Source organism: Chiloscyllium plagiosum, chromosome 2, assembly GCF_004010195.1.
Source record: "Chiloscyllium plagiosum isolate BGI_BamShark_2017 chromosome 2, ASM401019v2, whole genome shotgun sequence".
NCBI classification, from domain to species: domain Eukaryota; kingdom Metazoa; phylum Chordata; class Chondrichthyes; order Orectolobiformes; family Hemiscylliidae; genus Chiloscyllium; species Chiloscyllium plagiosum.
Window position 1 is genome coordinate 132,448,638 of NC_057711.1, and position 21,259 is coordinate 132,469,896.

General features: G+C 42.3%; 1 protein-coding gene across 2 annotated transcripts in view; it reads right to left on the reverse strand.

Annotated features, from left to right (window-relative positions):
• The window catches only part of LOC122564086 (histone-arginine methyltransferase CARM1-like), a 90,439-nt gene that overhangs the window by 9,511 nt on the left and 59,669 nt on the right, over positions 1-21,259 (reverse strand). For both annotated transcript variants that reach the window (XM_043718629.1, XM_043718619.1), the window contains 5 exons: positions 15,020-15,101; positions 14,352-14,437; positions 9,122-9,211; positions 7,589-7,726; positions 3,418-3,507 (listed from right to left, as the gene is read on the reverse strand). In XM_043718629.1, the coding sequence (XP_043574564.1) occupies positions 3,418-3,507; positions 7,589-7,726; positions 9,122-9,211; positions 14,352-14,437; positions 15,020-15,101 (486 nt within the window). The remainder of the gene's footprint in view (positions 1-3,417; positions 3,508-7,588; positions 7,727-9,121; positions 9,212-14,351; positions 14,438-15,019; positions 15,102-21,259) is intronic.

The window sequence follows — 21,259 nt, forward strand, 5'->3', positions numbered from 1 at the left end:
GAAACAGGCCCTTCGGCCCAACAAGTCCACACCGCCCCACCAAAGCGCAACCCACCCATACCCCTACATTTACCCCTTACCTAACACTACGGGCAATTTAGCATGGCCAATTCACCTAACCTGCAGATTTTTGGACTGTGGGAGGAAACCGGAGCACCCGGAGGAAACCCACGCAGACACGGGGAGAACGTGCAAACTCCACACAGTCAGTCGCCTGAGGCGGGAACTGAACCCGGGTCTCTGGCGCTGTGAGGCAGCAGTGCTAACCACTGTGCCACCGTGCCACCCGTGCTGGGCCAGGTACTGGCAGGTGGAACTAGATTGAGTTGGAATATCTGGTCGACATGAATGTGTTGGACCAAAGGTTCGGTTTCTGTGCTGTACATCTTTATGACTCTGTGACTAATCATTAACAGATTTGGTAAAAAGCTGTAGTCCCAGTACAAATCCCACGGAAACTCTCGCTCCCAGATCTCAATACAGATAATCTTACCCCAATGTCCCTATTCTTTCTGAAGACTTTATAGTTTGGAATATTTAGTTCCCAAGATCAAGTTGTAGGAGTGTCTGCAATGGCTATATCATCTGACCCCATAAGGTCAGGTGTTTCCACAGAAAATTCATTGCACAGCAAATGGCCATTCAGTCCATTATATCTACACCAGCTGTTATGTTATCTACCTGCCCTTTCTAATTCCACTTTTCTTCATCTGGTCCATTGTGTAACAGATACACAGCACTTCAGGTGTAGAACCAAATTCCTTTGAACTGAATCGAGTGTATCCACATCAACCACCAAACTGGATAGCGATGCACCCTCTGTGTGAGAAAATCTTTCCACATCTCCCCTCTGATCTCTCTAGTCATTGCCTGAAATTATATCACTCGTAAATTATATCACTGCTAAGGCAAACAGGTCATCCCTGTCCACTCTATCTTAGCTCCTCATTATTTTGTTCGACCTCATCCTGCAGCCTCCTTTGTTCTAAGGAAAACAACCCTCGTCCATTCAATCTTTCATTGCAGCTAAGTGTAATTTTCAATCACGAGCAATAACCTGGTTAACCTCCTCTATTCCCGAGAGCAACTGCGACCTTCCTGAAATGTATACTGTACACAAAACTCCTGCTGTGGCCCAACCACTTCCATGGAGATAGTGAGGACTGCAGATGTTGGAAAGTCAGTGTCGATAAAATGTGGAGTTGGAAAAAGCACAGCAGGTCAAGCCACATCAGAGGAGCAGGAGAGTCAATGTTTCAGGCAGGATCCTTCATCAGGACTGGGGAAGGATCCTACCCAAGATATCAACACCCTAGCTCTTCTGATGCTGCTTAACTTGCTGTGCGTTTTCCAGCTCCACATTTTATCGATCTTATCTGGTTCCAGTAATACAACCCTGTTTTTGTATTCAATTCCTTGCCCAATGAAGAACAGTATCCTGTTTTTTTTAAACTGCCTTATCTCCCAATCTTTCACCTTCAGGCACCCAAACACATATACTCCAACATCTCTCACTTTCTCTACCCCTCTCAAAACCCTCCCGTTTATTGTGTAATCTCTTACTTTGTTTGCTCTCCCCAAGTGCGTTATTTCACACTTCTCTGGGCTTGAAGTTCATTTGTTGCTTTTCTGTCCACTCGTCCATACCCTCGATATCACTCTGCAGTCAATAGCCACTCTCCTCACAATCAACTAGCAGCTCTTGTTTCATTCCCAATTATACATTTAAGTCCAAGTCATTGAGATATACCATAAAGAACACAGGACCCAGCACAGCTCTGTGGAACACCTCTGCAAATTGTTCTTCATTCATAAGAACAGCCACTGACCAATACCATTTATTTCCTGTCACTGAGTTAATTTAGGATCCAACTTGCCATATTCCCCTGTATTGCACTGGCTTTAACTTTTCTGACTAATGTTATGTCATATGCATTTATAACTGTGTAACTCACGTCACCCTCAACATTTCTTGTTTTTAGGTTTCCTCAATAATTTCACTAAACTTATATAATGCAACTTCAAGCAAATATTTTAACCCGTATGTCTACATTAGTAAAGTAATAGAAGCCTTGTACCTGTGTTTTGAATCATACTATCCCTACAGTGTGAAAGCAGGCCATTCAGTCCATACCAACCCTCTGAAGAGCACCCACCCCTTCTGTAACCCTGCATTTCCCATGGCTAATCCACCCTAACCTGCACATCTTTGGACTGCGGGAGGAAACCCACGCAGACATGGGGAGAATGTGGAAACTCCCCACCGGCAGTCACCCAAGGCTGGAATCGAACCGGGGTTCCTGGTGCTGGGAGGCTGCAGTGCTACCCACTGAGCCACCGTCTAGCACTGGTTTCCACATTCTCAACCTTTTCAGATCATAACATGCAGACCTCAATTATTGACAATGTTTTGATTCAATGGTGGTCAAGTGTATATAAAAAGGAGTTTCTGGGGAAAAGAATTCCACACAGAAATAGTATGATCACAGCAAAATACATCAGGGCAGAGTGACAGTGGCAACGAGAAATTCCCACTGGAATGACAGAATTAAGAAGGAATAGAAAAAATAAGGGGGGGAATAAATTCATTATAAATCCATAACATGACTTGGGAGCCATATTCAGTACCTACTTCCCAAGTAAGGGTGTAGAGTGATGCTGAGCAGTATAAAAACGGATTATGAGAAGGAGATAAACAGAAATAAGAAACTAAGTAGCGATTAATATTTTTTGTATATTTAATTCACACTGTTAAATCTGAAATCCAAAAATTACGAACCTTTTAATGTTTATGTTGTGCAGCAGAATTAGGTTACACTGATAATTTTTCTTTATTCATTCATAAGATGAGGGCATCACTGACTGGGCCAGTATTTATTGCCCAACCCTAATTGCCCAGAGGGCAGTTCAGAGTCAACCTCATTGCTGTGGGTCCGGAGTCACATGTAGGACAGATCAGGTAAGGATGGCAGTTTCCTTCCCTAAAGGGCATTAATGAACCAGGTGGGTTTTTTTGACAACTGACAATGGAAGGGCTTTTGCCCGAAACGTCGATTTCGCTGCCCGTTGGATGCTGCCTGAACTGCTGTGCTTTTCCAGCACCACTGATCCAGAAAATGGATTCATGGTCATTGTTAAGCTCTTATTTCCACATTTTGTTAATGGGCTTATGCCCGAAACGTCGATTCTCCTGTTCCTTGGATGCTGCCTGACCTGCTGCGCTTTTCCAGCAACACATTTGCAGCTCTCAGGATTAACAGCCCAGTGACAATTTGACTGGGCCATTGTCTCCCCCATTACTGTTTACTCCTTTGTTTAAAACATTTCATTAGCCAGTAACTCTACTCTATTGTTGATATTATTTTAAGAAACACTGTAATAGTGAGCTATTGCCTTTTACGGTATCAAAACGCTTACCTGAAGAAAGGATTCTTTAAGTCTAGGAGGTTTCCAGATTTGAAGCCAGTTTGGTCCATCATACCCATAATGTGAATATCATAGCTTTGTCTAAGATGGGAAAACAGAAGAAAATCCAAGTAATCTTACTGTCATCATCTCTGATAAAAGTTTAAAGGGACACAACTTTATTAAAGCTGGGAAAATTGTAGATAAATTGTCTTCTCATTCCTATTTTGACAGAGACTTTGAGAATATTACAATCTACTGATATGGCTTCATTTGTTTCATTCATTCATGGGATGTTGGTGATTGGACAAGCATTAATTGTCCAGTCCTACTTGCCCTTAAGAAGGTGATGGTGAGCTGCCTATAGTCCATGTGCTGTAGGTAGACCCACAAAGCCATTAGGGATGGAATTCCAGGATTTTGACCCAGTCACAGTAAAGTAATAGTGATATATTTCCAAGTCAGGATGGTGAGTGGCGTGGAGGAGAGCTTTCAGATCGTGTGTATCTTCCAGATGGAAGTAGTTGTGGGTTTGGAAGGTGCTGTCAAGAGGTTTGGTGAATTTCTGCAGTGCATCTTGTAGTTGGTATACACTGCTGCTCCTGAGTTGTGGAAGGAGTGGATGTTTGTGGATGTGGTGCCAGTCAAGCAGCTGCTTTGTCCTGGATGGTGTCAGGTTTCAGTGTTGTTGGAGCTGCCCCCATCCAGGCAAGTGGGGAGTATTCTACCAGGCACTCTCTTGTATAACAATGTTATTTCCTCCATTCTCTCCACCATAGAAATTCTTTGACTAACTAATTTTCATTCAGCTAGCTTTAAAAAGAGTCAATAGTGATGCAATGCTTGAATGCTGAATGCTGTTTGAATGGCTGGATACAAATAAGTGCATCTTTTTTGTTATATATTCAATTGTTAGAATCATAGAGTCATACAGCATGGAAATAGATCCTTTGGTCCAATCAGTCCATGCCAACCAACTTTCCAAACTAATCTAGACCCACTTGCCTGTGTTTGGCCCATATCCCTCTAAAGTTTTCCTATTCGTGTACCTGTCCAAATATCTTTTAATTGGTGTAACTGTATCTGCACCTACCACTTCCTCTGGCAGTTCATTCTACACCCGAACCACTGAAAAAGTTGCCCTTCAGGTCCCTTCCTCCTCTCACCTTAAAAATGATTAGATTAGATTATTTACGGTGTGGAAACAGGCCCTTCAGCCTAACAAGTCCACACCAACCCTCAGAAGAACAACCCACCTAATACCCATTCCCCTACATTTACCCCTTCAACTAACACTACGGGCAATTTAGCATGGCCAATTCACCTGACCTGCACATTTTTGGACTATGGGAGGAAACCGGAGCACCTGGAGGAAACTCACACAGACACTGGGAGAATGTGCAAACTCCACACAGGCAGTTGCCTGAGGCAGGAATTGAACCCGGGTCTCTGGTGCCGTGAGGTAGCAGTGCTAACCACTGAGCCACCGTTCCGCCCACAAAATATGCTGTCTACTTTCGAATGATCCCACTACAGGGAAAAGACCTTTGCTACTCACCTTACCTCTCCCCCTCATGATTCAATAAACCTCCAGAAGGTCACTCCTCAACCTCTTACACTCCAGCCTCCGCTTATAACTCAAACTCTCCAGCTCTGGCAACATCCTGGTAAATCTTTTCTGAACCCTCTCCAATTTAGAAACATCCTTCCTATAGCAGGGCAGCCAGAACTGAACACAGTATTCCAAAAGTGGCCCCACCCACATCTTGTACAACCTAAAGATGATATCCCAACTCCTGTACTCAACAAATGCTTTCTTAACCACACTGTCTACTTGTGATGCAACTTTCAAAGAATTATGTACCCAATCCTCTAGGTCTCTCTGTTTGACAACACTATCCAGGGTCCTACCATTAACTATATAAACCTTGCCATTAACTATATAAACCTTACCCTTGTTTGTCTCACCAAACTGCAATACCCCGCATTTATCCGAATTAAACTCCATCTGCCACTCTCAACTCATTGGCCCAAATGTAAACAAAGAAGTGACAGTCCTTTTATTTGAAGATGATAATGTGTACCTTGCTGGTTGTCCTTTCCTGTGTAGTGAGACATTCTCCCACCTTACCACTGTGAACTTAGTGCTCTAAAACATTATGCCATTGCATTGACCTCTTTTTATACCTTTTTAAATCATCCAGGTTGTGATTTCCTACTGCAGCCTGGAACAGACACGAGGTAGGGACAGCAGCTGCACTGACCACCTATACCTGTTAGTGTGATGCTGGGATCTTTGTACAGTTCAGGCCTTGTTCTTCAATTTTCCAACATTCACACAGGCCCAGCAAGATGCACTGCAGCAACTAACCAACGCTCCTTTGTCCAAAAGCTCAACCTCTACGACCTTGAAGGACAACGACTGCATTGCATGGGAACAATACCACCTGCTAGTTCCCCTCCAAGCCAGATTTGGAATTATCTCTCTGTTCCTTCAAAGGTCAGGTCAAAAATCCCACCTTCATAAAAGCACCAAGAGTGTGTACATATACTCCTTGGACTACAAGCTCATCACCATCCTCTCAGTTACCATTAAGGAATGGGCAACAAATACTGGCTCAGCCAGCCATGCCCACACCACATGAGAAAGCTAAAGAAGGAACACTGCCAAAGGGTTGTGGTCACCAAGTGTTGGTTCTCTCAAAGCTGACCCATTCTGGGAGAGCAGGAGATTGGTTGGTTGAGGAGTGAAACTCAAAGTCTGCAGGTGGCCGTCTGTTTTTTCGTGTGAATTTACTGAATGACTCCCCAAATTAAGAAATTAATAGATTTTCCTTTTGTAGCTTTAACACAAATCACAACCAACCAATTCAAACATGATGTAACAGTGCATTAGATCTCAAATATAAAAAAGTACTTTTTACTTCAAATAGTCAATGACAAGATACATCTTATGCAACCAAAGACATCTAATTCGCTCCCTGGAAAAAGATGGCACATCGTAACTATGCCATTCTAGAATATACTGGTCATTATTCATGCAGGGTAAGTAAGGAGTTCTACTTAACAATAACACGGACTTTTGAATCGAGTAGGTATAATTATTACTATCAAGGCATACTTCTAAGAACCCTCTTTCTCTTGGGTCAATACAATTCTGATGGGGTAGCTTTTTGGAATTCCCTTACAACTGACCAACTTGCAACACTTCAGTTTAGGCTTTGACCACTTCTGATAAAGCACACAACTCTGCTTGCACATTGCCTATCAGATTTACCGCGTCAGTGTGTTAAGCACCTTATGCCTCAAGCTCTCTTTTGTGTCTGCCGACCACATAGCTTTCACATCAGAACTACCATCATGCTCAGACAGTTTCCAGGTTAGACAGTTTCCAGATCACATTTCTTAATCTTCAAGGAAGTTAAAATTGATTTCTTCATAATTGATGAAAACGCACAGTCCTTTACAAAGGTTCTTTCAAGCTATTACAGATTCCACAGACATTTAAAGATAAGTACACACTTTCCTTATGGACCTAAGGGACAACATTTTCACACAGAGAGTGGTACGTGTATGGAATGAGTTGACAGAGGAAGTAGTGGCGGCTGGTACAATTACAATATTTAAAAGACAGTTGGAGGGGTATATGGATAGGAAGGGTTTAGATGGATATGGGCCAAGTGCTGGCAAATGGGACCAGATTAGGTTGGGATATCTGGTCAGCATGGACGAGTTGGACTGAAGGGTCTGTTTCCATGTTGTCCATCTCTGATTCTACTGCTTCTAGGCCAAAAGCTGTCACATGTTTGTGTCTGAGGATTCTACAAGAGACGGCCATGTGTCAGGGAGTTATATCTGCCAGTTACGGGCCGGTGAGATGCTTGCTCATTTCCTGGTCTACCAGGAAAATTGCAGGAGGCAGGCCTTGGATATCAATGAAATGGTTAAGACAACAATGTCACCCCTGCAGAACAACCAACGGCTAGCTCCCAACCATCCATTTCACCCCATTCCTCAGACTCCAAACATTCAAAGTGACTGCACTCAAAGCATGTTCACTCTTTGTCTGGCTAATATATATATTTTCACAAACTTATTATCTGTCCCTCTTATAGCATGTCCGTACCAACTAAAAACATAACTTTAATGTGTTATTTACAGGTCAATGCATTTTGATTCTCACCGTTTATTAGCCACAAGTAAGACCTTCCCTGAAAATGTTTCACCTTCTTTGGCAATCAATGGTGTCTGTAGGAGGCATCGCACTTGATACCAGTGGGTCAGCGGTTCAGCAGGAGATGTCGATAGCCAGACTGTTTTTCTGAAAAGGAAAGATTTTATCCATTAAATATCTGAAGTGTGGTTGCTGTTTTACTAAAGTAATTAACAAAAAGGGTGAGCACAGTGTGACAGAACAGCTCCTTTAACAAGGCTTTGCAGTTCTTGGTGTTTTTTTAGAGAGGTCGTAAACAACACACACTCCGAAAAGTCTGGAGGTGAAGGGTTTTAGGGTCAATTTGATAATAGCTAACAGATATTGCCTCAGGCAGAAGGCTTTCAAGTTTAAAAAAAAACACTTGCACAATGAAAGGGGAGTGGCCAGTTCTCCCAGCTCAGCTTTTCTCTGGTTGGGTTTTTTTTAGTGTAATGTGAAGAAAGGTCGTTGGACGCACAGAAGCAGGTCGAGGCCGGTACTGTCTGACTTCTCTCCTGTAAGACCCTGTGATCGATTTTACCTTTTGTGCCAAGGAGTGTTAATGGGATTGTTGCAAGTATTTGGAACAGCATCATTAAGTTGGGATAGTCTGTTGGGTTTTCGGATAGGATAAGTTATTCAGTATTCTGTTTTCTATTGTTCATGTTTCATTCAGTAATTTTGTAAATAAATTGTTTTTTTTCAACAAAGTAGTTTGACCAGCTGCATCCCTCCTGGAATATCCACTGTCCACCTGCTTAAAACAACTAGCAAAATGAGGATCTGGGCTACTTTCTTGATATGTTTTGAGGGGGTCTGGCCTGGTCCATAACAATAGTCACATTAAAAAAAACTTTTACTGGTCAAGACAAGTACTAATGAGCACAGATGGAAGGGGGTTTTTAACCACATCAGTAATAGAACTGAGTGCTCTGTTAAAAGTTCTTGATAGTACTGGGACTCAATTCCCATCTAAACCTCCTGCCTTTCACCTTCAAATTATATCCCTTATTTATCAACCCCTCAAGGGGAAAACCTGCTTTCTATCCGTCCTGCCCATGCCCCTCATAATCTTATGTACCTCTCTACCTTTTCTGCTCCAAAGATAACCATCTGAGCTTATCCAGCCTTTCTTCATCACTGAAATGCTCCATCCAGGAAGATTCCTGGTGAATTTCTTGTGCACCCCCTCCAGTACAATCACATCCTTCCTGCAGTACTTCAGCTGTGGTCTAAACAAAGTTTTGTCCAACATCTTGGGATTTTTAAAAAAATAAAGGCTCTGTATCACATTGTTGCTATTACTTGGTAGAAGAGGCATTATTATCCTCCTGCAAATAACAACCTGTGATCAGATAATCCGACATATTTCCTGGATAACAGTAAAATGCATTTCTTGGGGAATGTGAGTTCAGTCACTGTTTTTTTGTCACATTTCTAAAACAGAAATGTTAATTATTATAACAGAGTACAACCTCCTTGAGAGAAAATGGGATATTATGAGAAGCTAAATACACTTACTGTGTACCCACAAATGCCACATCAAACCAAAATGCTAAGCCATGGACTGGTCCAGACTGAAGAATCTGGAAGACGAAGGGGATCTCCATTCTGCAAAATAAAAATGAATACTGTTACTATTCTTTGGAATAAAAAGCTATTTATTAGGATTCTGATTAACTGAAGAAATATACAAGGAATACTGCAGCATTTTCATAATACAGCTGGCTTTCAATCCTGCACAGAACAATAAATCATATACAAGTAATTTACTAACCCTACTGTCTCTGTCATCTTGTCCACTTGAAGCAAAGATCCGAGAATCACGTGCATAATGCATCTAATTTTCTGCCCATTTAGTTAGAAGATCTCTTCACCATTCAAATAAAAACAAATCCATTTACAGGATGTGGGCGTTGCTGGGCAGGCCAGCATTTATTGCCCATCCCTAACAGCCCAAAGGCAGTTCAGTGTCAACCACATTGCTGTGGGTCTGGAGTCATGTGTAGGCCAGACCAGGTAAGGATGGCAGTTTCCTTCCCTAAAGGACGTTAGTGAACCAGATGGGTTTGTTTTCCCAACAATTAACATGAGATTCATGGTTAGACTGTTAATCGCAGACTTTTATTGGGTTCAAATTCTACCATCTGCAATAGTGGGATTCACACCCAGGTCCCCAGAATATTATTTGGGTGTCCCATTCATTATGAAATAATAATACCACTATGCCATCGCCTCACAATAGTTTCCCCCACAAGATTCACAAAATTACTTCGAAGATCTCCTTTCTCTCTGAAAAGACAACAGTTTGAAGTCAGTTCCTAATAAGCAAAGTTTCATTCTGAGAATTCTTAAAACAGACATTAAATTGGATATCTCACCACTGTATAGCAAAGGAAATAGAAATGTGCAATAATACGCTCAGCGGGTCTGGCAGCATCTGTGGAGAGAACTAAGAGTTAATGTTTCAGATTCAGTGACCCTTTGTCAGACCCATACTGATGGAGGGTCATTGGACCTGAAACATTAACTCTGCTTTCTCTCCACAGATGGTGCCAGACCTGCTGAGCTTTTCCAGTAATTGTCTCTTTTTGTTTCTGATTTTGACATTGCAGTTCTTTGGTTTTTTTTAACAATAACACGCACTTTTCAACATGAAGGAAAACTGAGCAAACGCAAAATCTTAAGGTAAATTCTGACACTGGGTACAAAACGTAAGAAACGCCTTGTGTTCATCATCGACATTCTACATCCAGATGATGACAAATTTCTCTCTTGTCACTGATATCACTGGAAGAGGTTTATAAAATGATGAGAGACATGGAAAAGACAAATAGACAAGGTCTTTTTCCCAATGTCGGTGAGTCCAAAACTAGAGGGCACAGGTTTAAGGTGAGAGGAGAAAGATTTAAAAAGAGAGCCAAGGGGTAACATTTTCACGCAGAGATTGTGCGTGTATGGAATGATCTTGCAGAGGAAGTTGTACCGGGCTACTTATTCTCTGTTGCAAAGAAAACAGGCCAAGCATACGGATATCAATGTCAGGGTGTGTACAGGAGTTAGGAGGTCATGTTGATGCTGGACAGGACATTGGTTAGCCCACTATTGGAATACTGCACTCAATTGTGGTCTCCCTGCTACAGGAAGGATTTTTGAAACTTGAAAGGATGCACAAAAGATTTACAAGGATGTTGCCAGGGTTGGAGGATTTGAGCTATAGGGAGAAGCTGGGGCTATTTTCACTGGAGTGTCGGAGGCTGAGAGGGTGACCTTATAGAGGTTTATAAAATCATGAGGGGCATGGATTGGATAAATAGACAAAGTCATTCTGGGGAGCCCAGAACAGAACAGCACAAGTTTAGGGTGAGAGGGGAAAGATATAAAAGAGACTCAAGAGGCAATGTTTTCACGCAGAGGGTGGTACGTGTATGGAATGAGCTTCCAGAGGATGTGGAGGAGGCTGGTACAATTGCAACATTTAAAAGGCATCTGGATGGGCATATGAATAGGAAGGGTTTGGAGGGAAATGGGCCAAGTGCTAGCAAATAGGACTGGATTAGGTTGGGATATCTGGTCGGCATGGGTCTGTGCTGTATAACTCTATGACTTTACTCTCAGACAGTGATTATGCTAGGTACTGCTGTCTAAAAAGTCAAAGTAGAACTGAATCTTTCGCTGAAGTGTAATCTGCGGTGAATTTAGTGGAACGGTTCTCTCTGTGAGGCGGGGTAAGTTTTCTTGCTGTTTTTATTGCCATGTGGGCCCTTGCGCTGAGAATCTCATCCTATTTCTGTCCCAGATTCAAACCTGCAGAGGAACTCGCATAAGGGAGTCCTTCATAAGACCTTTGGGCACGCGCTACCTTCCAAAGCAGGAAGCTGCCACCTCTAAGCTGTGTAAGAGATGACAGAGAAGGGGAGACTGGCATCACGTTCCTTGGAGGGGAATGGGAAGTTGTTGTGGAGTGGAGAAGAATCTTCTTCCTGGTGGCTGAGCCACTGCACCATGCCAGTGTGGGCAGAGATTGCTTCCCAAATCGATGCCATCACCAGGTTGAGAGGAAATGGCAGCACAGTATGAAAGAGATCAAGGATTTTCTCTGCCCCCGCCAGGGTGAGCGTAATACTCTGATCTCTGTACCAGCATACCCACTTCCCATGCAGGTGTAAACTCTGATACTCCCTCTGCCGCACTCACTCTCATTACCCCCCACTAACCCATGCCCTCCACTTTCTCACGGAGCACTTCCAACACATTCACCCTCCATGCACCTGCCTTGATAGCCATACCATACACTTTCATCTTATTCATTCAACTCTTTTATATCATTACAAGAGAAGACATCCCATAACAGCCTGTGCCATTAGGCAGGTGGTGCATTGCCAGGTGTCCATCTCCTCATCGCTCTGTGGAAAGGATTTTACCCGAGGCAGGATGTGGGGATGTGGGGATGTGGAGACATCCATGATCTGAACCTGAATGAGTAATACTTGTCACCTCATTGCAACAATCACGTGAACCAGGGAACAGTATAAGAGTAGGGAAGTTTAACTGCAACTCGACACGGTGCTGGTCAGACCACATCTGGAATACTGTGAGCAATTCTTAAGGGGCTTCACAGGGTAAATGCTGAGAGAATGCTTCCTTCATGAGAGAATCTAGGACCAGAGGGCATAGCCTCAGAATAAAGGGGCACCAATTTAAGACTGAGATGCGGAGGAATTTCCTCTCTCTGACGGTTGTGAATTTTTGGAACTCCTTGCCACGGAGATCTGTGGAGGCAGAGTGCCTGTGTACAGTTAAGGCTGAGATAGATTCTTGATCAGTCGGGAATCAAGGGTTACGGAGAAAAGGCAGGAAAGTGGACAATGAGGAATGTTGGATAAACCATGATTCTACTGAATGGTGGAGCAAGCTTGAGGGGCTGAATGGCCTACTCCAGTTCCTATTTCTGATGGTCTTAAACACCATTACTAACCAATGTCTGCAAGACTTTCTGCCTCACAGGTAGACCCATCTTCCCACAGACCAGCCCACCTTGACTATTAAGGGGGAGCATTGCATCGTGGAACACTAACAGTAACAGCACTTCACTGGGCTCATCTCTGAACGTGAGCGAGGGAGAAATACCTGAAGACACTGGAACCCTCAACACATCTCAGTCACCCAGTGCCCTTTGCCTTCGCCCTCCCAAAGCACCAGGACAAACAGGCTCCACCCCATCCACCCAACACGACAGCTCAGTGCACCAGAGCAGGAGGGACAGGAAGTAGGACATTGTACACACGGGCAATAGCTGGAAAACTTATACATAGTTTGTCAATCATTATATCTGATGCAAATAATTTAAGGCCTAAGATGATGGAACAGCAGTCAGTCATTCAGCTCCTATACCACCATTCAGTAATGTCATTGCTGATCTGCTCATCCTCAACTCCAATTTCCTGCCTTTATCCCCAGGACTCTTGATTGTCTTACTGAGTAAAAATCTGTCTGTCTCAGTCCTGAATACACTTAATGACCAGCCTTGACAACCCTCTGCAGTAAAGAATATGACAATTCACTACCCTTTGAGATGAAATTCCTCCTCACCTTGGTCTTAAATATGTGACCCTTATTCTGAGATCATGCCCTCTGGTCCTAGACTCACCCACAGGGGGAGATAATCATGTTCTTAAATCTCCTTAGAATTTTGTAGGTTCCAATAGGTCACCTCTCAAGCACTGTGTACAGGATCGATCCCCTTACTCACAGAAGGATATAAATGCAGTGGATGTAATTTGGGGAAGGTTTACTAGACTAATATCTGGAATGGGCAATGCCTTTTAAGAAAAGATTGGACAGGCAAAGCTTGTATTTGTATTTGTTCAAAAGAGTAAAGCGTGACTTAATTGAAACATGAAAGATCCTGTGCCACGTGGAAAGGATGCTACCTCATGGAACATAAGAATTAGGAGGTGGAGTAGGCCATTTGGCCCATCAGGCTTGCTCTGCCATTCACGAAGATCCTTTTATGGATTCAGCTCCACGTACCCGCCCACCCACCACGACCATTAACTCCTTCACTGATCAAAAATCTATCTTTGCCTTAAAAACAGTCAACGAGGTAGCCTCAACTGCATCACTGGGCAGGGAATTCCACAGATTCTCAATCCTTTGGGTGAAGAGGTTTCTCCTCAACTCCGTCCAAAATCTGCTCCCCCTTATTTTGAGGCTCTGTCCCCTCGTTCTAGTTTCACCATCCAGTGGAAACAACCTCCCTGTTTCTCTCTTATTTATTCCCTTCATAATTGTTTATGCTTCTATAAGATCCCCCCTCATTCTTTGAAAGGGAGAATATGGTACTAGGGGTCACAGTTTCAAAATAAGGGATTGCCCATTTAAGGCCGAGGTAAGTAGAATGTTTTTTCACAGAGAGCCGTGAGTATTTCTAACTTTGATTCTACCTGTAGACTTTCCAGACCATAGGGATGCTCTCTTATTAGGGAGAGGGAAACAACTGGCGGTGGTTTAACCTGTGGGTCACTACACCTCAGGGTGAGGGGAGAGGTTGAGAAGGAGAGTCTTTCATAGAAACCTCAGCTGGTGCTGGGAATTGAACCCACGCTGTTGGTGTTACCCTGCATTGTAAATCAGCCATCCAAGCTAACTGACCCAGCTCCAAGTGCACATGTTTGCATATAATCATATCTATAGTAATTCAGCAATTATCACAGAACAAGTTGGAATTTCAATCGCAGCATCCACTTACCGATGCAAATCATCCTCATCGGACTGTAGAAAATTTACCGTGTACTTGACAGACCGTGCCATCAAAATGACAACATCAAAGGTATCCTAGGTAGGAAATGCCAAATAAGTTGTGTTGATGGCCTAAAAATATTTTGTTCTAATTTCCACTAGAACCTGATAAAGCTCAATAATCTCTCCAAGTCTATAAAGTAATATGTGATTTGCAGCAATTTGACTTTCAGTTGGATGATTAATATATTCTTCAGAAAAAAAAAGACACTGTCCTGTTGAAGAATACTTGAGTAAAATGGTAAATATAATAGCAGCATGCAGTCCCCAGCTCTAATCTCCGTGGTACATGCTGGAGTTTTAGAAGAGGAAGAGGTGATGAAGGGAAATCTGAGCTGAGGAGAAACGTCTTCACCCAGACAGTCTGTTGAATTCATTGCCCTGGAAAGCGGTCGAGATCAAAACACTGAATATTTTCAAGAAGGAGATAGATACGGGCCTTAGGACTACAGGGAGAAAGTGTGAAAGGGGTACGGAGTTGGACAACCACCCATGATGGTATTGAATAGCAGAGATGGTGTGAGGGACTGAGTAGAAAGTGTGTAAGCTTAATAATTTCCCATTAATATCTCTGACATTCATTCTCATCTGCACATAGAGGCTGACAGTCCTACTTACTACAATCGGCTGACTGAAGTACTCTTCCATAGCTGCATTGCAAAGGCCAGTCAGATTAATCCCATGGAAACACTGCTGGTACCTGGAGTAGGGAAGATGATCAGCATATTCAACAAGGGAAACCGTTAACAATTGTAATTCCAGTAGTAATTATGAGCTTGGTCTTAGGAGCCTACCTATGCATGTGTGATTCTATCGTGGATTCAGACTGAAGATGTAACTCCCAACCTGTTACTATGGGGCAGTTTTCTGTGAGTGGCTAATTTCTGGATTTACCTGTAAATGTTATTGGCAGCAGCTGAAGTTGTCACATCTGAGAGTTTGGTAACACAACGCATTGTCACATACTGTAAAAAAAACTGCACGATTTGGTTGTATTATCATTGGAGAGCTTTACATTGGGACTTTTTTAGCCACTTGGAACTTATTCATCTAACATACCAATTTTACTTTCTTCCCTTGAAGACGCCCATCTACTGTTTAAATGAGTCCAGTCTCCTGATCGGGATAACCTGTCCTTGATGAGCAATTGCAGCAGTTGATCTGTTGAAGAACTGTTTCATGGTCATTCAAATCGCTGCGCTCAGGTCCCGTGGATAACACATCTCTGAATGTGGTGTCACAAGCTACGTTTTTTGGTAGCGTTGAGTCTGTGAAATACCTCTATCTGTTACCCTCGGAGACATCTTGTGTTAAGGTTGAATACCGTACCTCCTTATCACTCATTCCTCAGGAATCAGCAGAGTCACATTAATTCAAAGTATTCACTTTGTATTCCAGGTATGACGTGACTAATCCATGGTATACTTCTGGCATGATTCTGAGGATTTCTACTCAAATGACTTTGTGATGTAATTCACTATTCTATGTGTTATCTTGATTGCTGCCTTTAGAGATGGTGTCTTCAATATTCTTCCTTGACAAACTGTGGTCCATTCTTCAAGTACACACAGATGATTTTTTTTTGTGTGCAATATGCATTTTTATTTATCGTAAGGCAAGTCTGAAGCATCTTCAGTGAGAGCGAGGCAATGGCCTAATGGCATCAACACCAGACAATTAACCTCCAGGTAATGTCCGTGGCAGATGGTGGAATTTGAATTCAATTTTAAAATAACTACTGCCAATAGTTGGAAAAAAAACCCATCTGGTTCACTAATATCCATTAGCGAAGGAAATCTGCCATCTTTACACAGTCTGGCCTACATGTGACTCCAAGCAGTCTGGTTTATACCCTTTGGCAATTAGGGATGGGCAATAAATATTGGCCGAGCCAGCAATGCCACATCCCAGTGAACAAAATTTAATAAAAGGTGCTGAGTGAGTGATCCATTAAGTCAATCCTCCTGTGGTCCTCAGTATAACAGACGTAAGTCTTCAGCCAATTCGATTCACTTTGTGTGATATCAAGAAATAACTGAAAGCGTTGGATAGTACAAAGACTACTGGCTCTAACACAATTCCAGCTATGGTACTGAAGATTTGTACTCCACAACTAGATCTGTCCTATTCCAGTGCAGCTGCAACACTGGCATTCAGGTGCCTTGGGGAAGATTGCTCAGACACGCCCTATTCATAAAAAGCAGGACAGATCAAACCCGGCCAATTATCACCCAATCAGTTTACTCCCAATCAGTACAAAAATGGGTGGAAGATGTCATTGTTACTGTATTATTGACCAGAAACTGAATGACAATAGTCATATAAATAGTGTCAGTGTTGACATTTGGTGGTGAGTAACTCATTTCCTGACTCCACAGAAACTGTCCACTGTCTCTAAGACACACGTTGGGAGTGTAATGGAATATTCTTTACTCTTCTGAATGAATTCAGGTCTAACAACATTCAGGAGGCTACAAACCATCCATCACTAAGCAGCTTTTTTAAATGGTATGCTAGACATCACCTTCAACATTTTCCCCCTTCACCACTAATATAAAATGGGAGTATTGAATGCCACCTGCAAGATGCACTACAGTCACTTATCAAAACTACTTCAACAGTACCTTCCAATCCTGCAACCTGTGATGATGATATGACTTTAAAAGGTTATTTCATCCTTTTTTTTGAAGCGAGGTTGTAAGGCAGAGGTAATGAGCTCCAAAACCACTCGAATAAACAGCTTGGGAGGGCTTGAGTTTTTTTTAATGTTGAAACAATAGAAGCAGCCTGGATGGGTATTGCCAGATCTCACAGACCACAGTTACTAGTTGTTTTTTAGTTTTTAAGTTTAGCTTTAAGCAGTTGTTGTTGTGGGTTTCAAGAACTGGAAGCTATCTTTGTCTCTCTGTTACAGCCAAAAGCTGGGCCTCCCTTCCTAGGCTGTGAGACTAAATCTGATTTTCTGATTGACCTTTTTGCTAAAGGGCATGTTACTATATTGGAACAGTTAATTAGTAATAGTTCCTGTATCTATTATTCTGTTAAGCTTTCCAGTAGAGTTAAGTTATTCTAAATATCTCTGTATTTTAACTACAGTGTTTAAATAAATTGTGTTCTGCTTAATCTTGAGTAATTTGACCAGTTGCATCGCATTTGAAACACAGCACTACACATTTGCATTATAAATAAGAAAAAGTTAGGTCTAGGCTGCCTTCTTAAAATATTTTGAGGGGGTCTGGTCTGTTCTGGTCTGGCCCAGAACAATCCTCTTCTATCTTAATAAGTGACGACAGTAGATGCATGGGAACACCATCACAGGCAAGTTTCACACTGTCATTAGAACCACACGCCATTCCTTCACTGTTGTCGATCAAAATCCTGGAACTTTCTCCCTAACAGCACTTCGGGTGTACCTGTGCTACATGGATTGCTATTGTTCAAGACACACTGACTCTGTCTTCAAGGGCAATAAGGATGGATAATCACTAATAACTGACCTGTCCACAACACCCTCATTCCATGAATGTATAATAAAAAAAACTTCACTTTGTATGAATTCATTTTAAACATCACTTGCTACTGATGAACATCAGTGTGTCACCCCTTCCCCTCTCAGTAAGATCATTGCTGCCAGCTCAGTCCATGTTTCCCATAGTTTGCTGTCATCTGTACATTTTACTTCCTGAATTGACTGTAACTTCGGATTATTTATACACATCAGGAACATAAAAAAGAGAAGCCAACACCAAAATCCATTTGCGTGATTCCTTGCGTAACTGTTTCCCCCATTTGACCTTGTTCCTTTTATAATAACCAGCTGCTTCAATCCCTTTAACCAGTTACTAATCCATATCCATGGTTTAGAACTGATCCTCATTATTTCCTGAGATTTTTAATCCTCCTTTCTCTAAGAATACTTCAACATTTCCTTGAATTATGTTTATATCTATCCTTTCAAGTTCTTTTAATATAATTAATCTCTGTTTTGACCTATTTGAAGCCAATCTTCCCCCAGTCTGCAGTTCTCTTCTCCTTATATACGATGTAGTAGCAATCTAAAAACAAGACAAACATATTTATGGAAGTACTCTGCAAAATTCAACTCACATCCAGTTTAATGATGCAACTTCCCAAATCGCTTCAGGCCTCACAGAAAATATTTCAGCGAAATGGTAACTTGCATAGCATATCAACATCTGCTCTCACTTCAGTGTTTCACATGAAGTACTGAAGACAAGTGAGAGTGTTCTTTTTCAGCATATGCACACAGCTCACACAAACTTCAAATACATCATTCTCCATTCACCGAGGGTAACCTAAACTGTAGCTTTGTCAGTTATGTAATGTATGAGGGTTATTTTTGGTGAGCATATTAAATATTAACTGGCAAGTGAGATCCAGGAGAGCATTTATTTGATTTTAACCAGCTTCAGCCGTTGCTGAGTAGTTTCTCCACACTGGATGCCACAATTTTAGTGGAGGATTGTTCATAGGCTGGTTTACATGGGTTTGAAAGTCACTCTAGACAATTGAGAGAACTCCTGAGCAAATTCCTGGCACATATGTCTTTGAAGCCATTACTTTTCTACAATTTCCCTTGGACTCCTTTTTGCATTTTGTCCCCATAGAGATGTACAGCACGGAAACAGACTCTTCGGTCCAACCCGTCCATGCTGACCAGGTATCCTAAATTAATCCCGTCCCATTTGCCAGCACTTGACCAGTATCTCTCTAAACTCTTCCTATTCATATACCCATCCAGATGCCTTTTAAATGTTGTAATTGTACCAGCCTCCACCACAGCTTATTCCATACACGTGCCACCCTCTGCGTGATAAAGTTGCCCCTTAAGTCTCTTTTACATCTTTCCCCTCTCACCCTAAATCTACACCTTCTAGATCTAGACTCCCCACCCCAAGGAAAGGACTTTGTCTATTTACCTTATGCATGCCCCTCATGATTTTATAAACTTTTATAAGGCGACCCCTCAGCTTCTGATGCTCCAGGGAAAAACGCCCCAACCTATTCAGCCTCTCCCGAGAGGTCAAATCCTCCAACCCTGGCAACATCCTTATAAATCTTTTCTGAACCCTTACAAGTTTCACAACATCTTACCTATAGCAGGGAGATCAGAATTGAATGCACTATTCCAATAGTGGGCTAACCAATGTACTGTACATCAGCAACGTGACCCTCCAACTCCTGTACACATCCTGAGATTGATATCCGTATGCTTGGCCTGTTCCTTTGCAGCAGAGAACAACCAGCCCAGTACAACTTCCTAATTTTTCTTTCGTGAAACATGAAGCAATGATAGAGAACTTTAGTATCTGACAAAGACATATATGAGTGCCTGATGACTTTGTACCAGACCAAGTCTAGGTTTTACATCTCCCAAAATTTAATTCTATGTAAGCCAATGGAAAGAAAAGTCAGATTTTACACTATTGCACAAAGTCAAGATATGATTAGATTCCCTGCAGTATGGAAACAGGCCCTTCGGCCTAACCAGTCCACATCAACCCTTCGAAGAGTGACCCACCCAATTCCATTTCCCTATCCTATATTTACCCCTGACTAATGCACCCAACACTACAGGCAATTTAGCATGGCCAAATCACCTGACCTCCATATCTTTGGATTGTGGGAGGAAACCCACACAGACACGGGGAGAATGTGCAAATGCCATACAGACAGTTACCTGAGGCGGGAATCGAACCCGGGTCCCTGGCGCTGTGAGGCAGCAGTGCTAACCACTGAGCCACCATGCTGCCCTATACCCAATAACAACTGTCATTTCAAGTATAAATCCATATTTTGGATCTTTCCAAAGAGAAAACTTTAACGTTTTCTTAAAAAGAATGAAAATTAGCTAGTCTCTAATACAGAGATCAAACTTCATAGGGGAAAACATTTCTTGGCAGCACATTGGGCGGATCTTCTATCTTTACTTGTTGAAAACATCTAGATGTTAGATAAGAACAGATTAAGTCAGAGTTAGCTCTTTTGTCAGGTGAAACCCCTTCACCTGATGAAGGGGCAGTGCTCTAAAAGCTAGTGCTTCCAAACAAACCTGCTGGACTACAACCTGGTGTCGTGGGACTTTTCTGACTTTGTTCACCCCTGTCCAACACCACTACCTGTACATCACAGATTAGATTAGATTAGATTAGGATTTCAGGGATTTTTGAATTGTGATGACACCAACACAGCCACGCAATGCACTTTATTCCAAGGAATAACTAGGAAACATAGGCTTCAGTGAAATGCTGTCAGTGTTGACTTTAGCATAAATGTGGGCATTCATCTGTCAATGATAGTCTGATAGAAAACTGATTTGGAATGTTTCCAAATGCTGAAATGTCTGCTCCTGTAGAAACCTGTGCTGTACACAATTCATAAAGCTCTGTTCACAAGGAAACCACATTCCTGTGATGGATCATTTGCACGCTCGGCGTCATATCCCATGTATCTAATTACGAGTGGAAGGAACAATTTTTAAACAGTGTGGTTAGATGCAGGCCTTTGCTGCTAATCTGAAAAGTAAATTCTAGCCTGAATTACCAAGGAAGTTAAATCACCACAGACACTTCAGAGAGGTCACATCTGGACTACCAACCCATTTCCAAAGGAGGTGTAAGTGACCTTCCTTCATCCAAAGAAAACTTCAGACTTCTTTCCTCCCACCAGTTTCAGCTTTCACTTCAACGGCTAAACCCTCACTTGGGAGTTGAGCCCTGTTTTCAACAAACGTTGGCCTATTCTGGCAATAATCCACACCCTCAGCCTATAAAAAGCAAATTCTCCCCAATCCACTGAGAGACAACGTGTGAACCAAACCAGCCTCTCAGCCTCTGC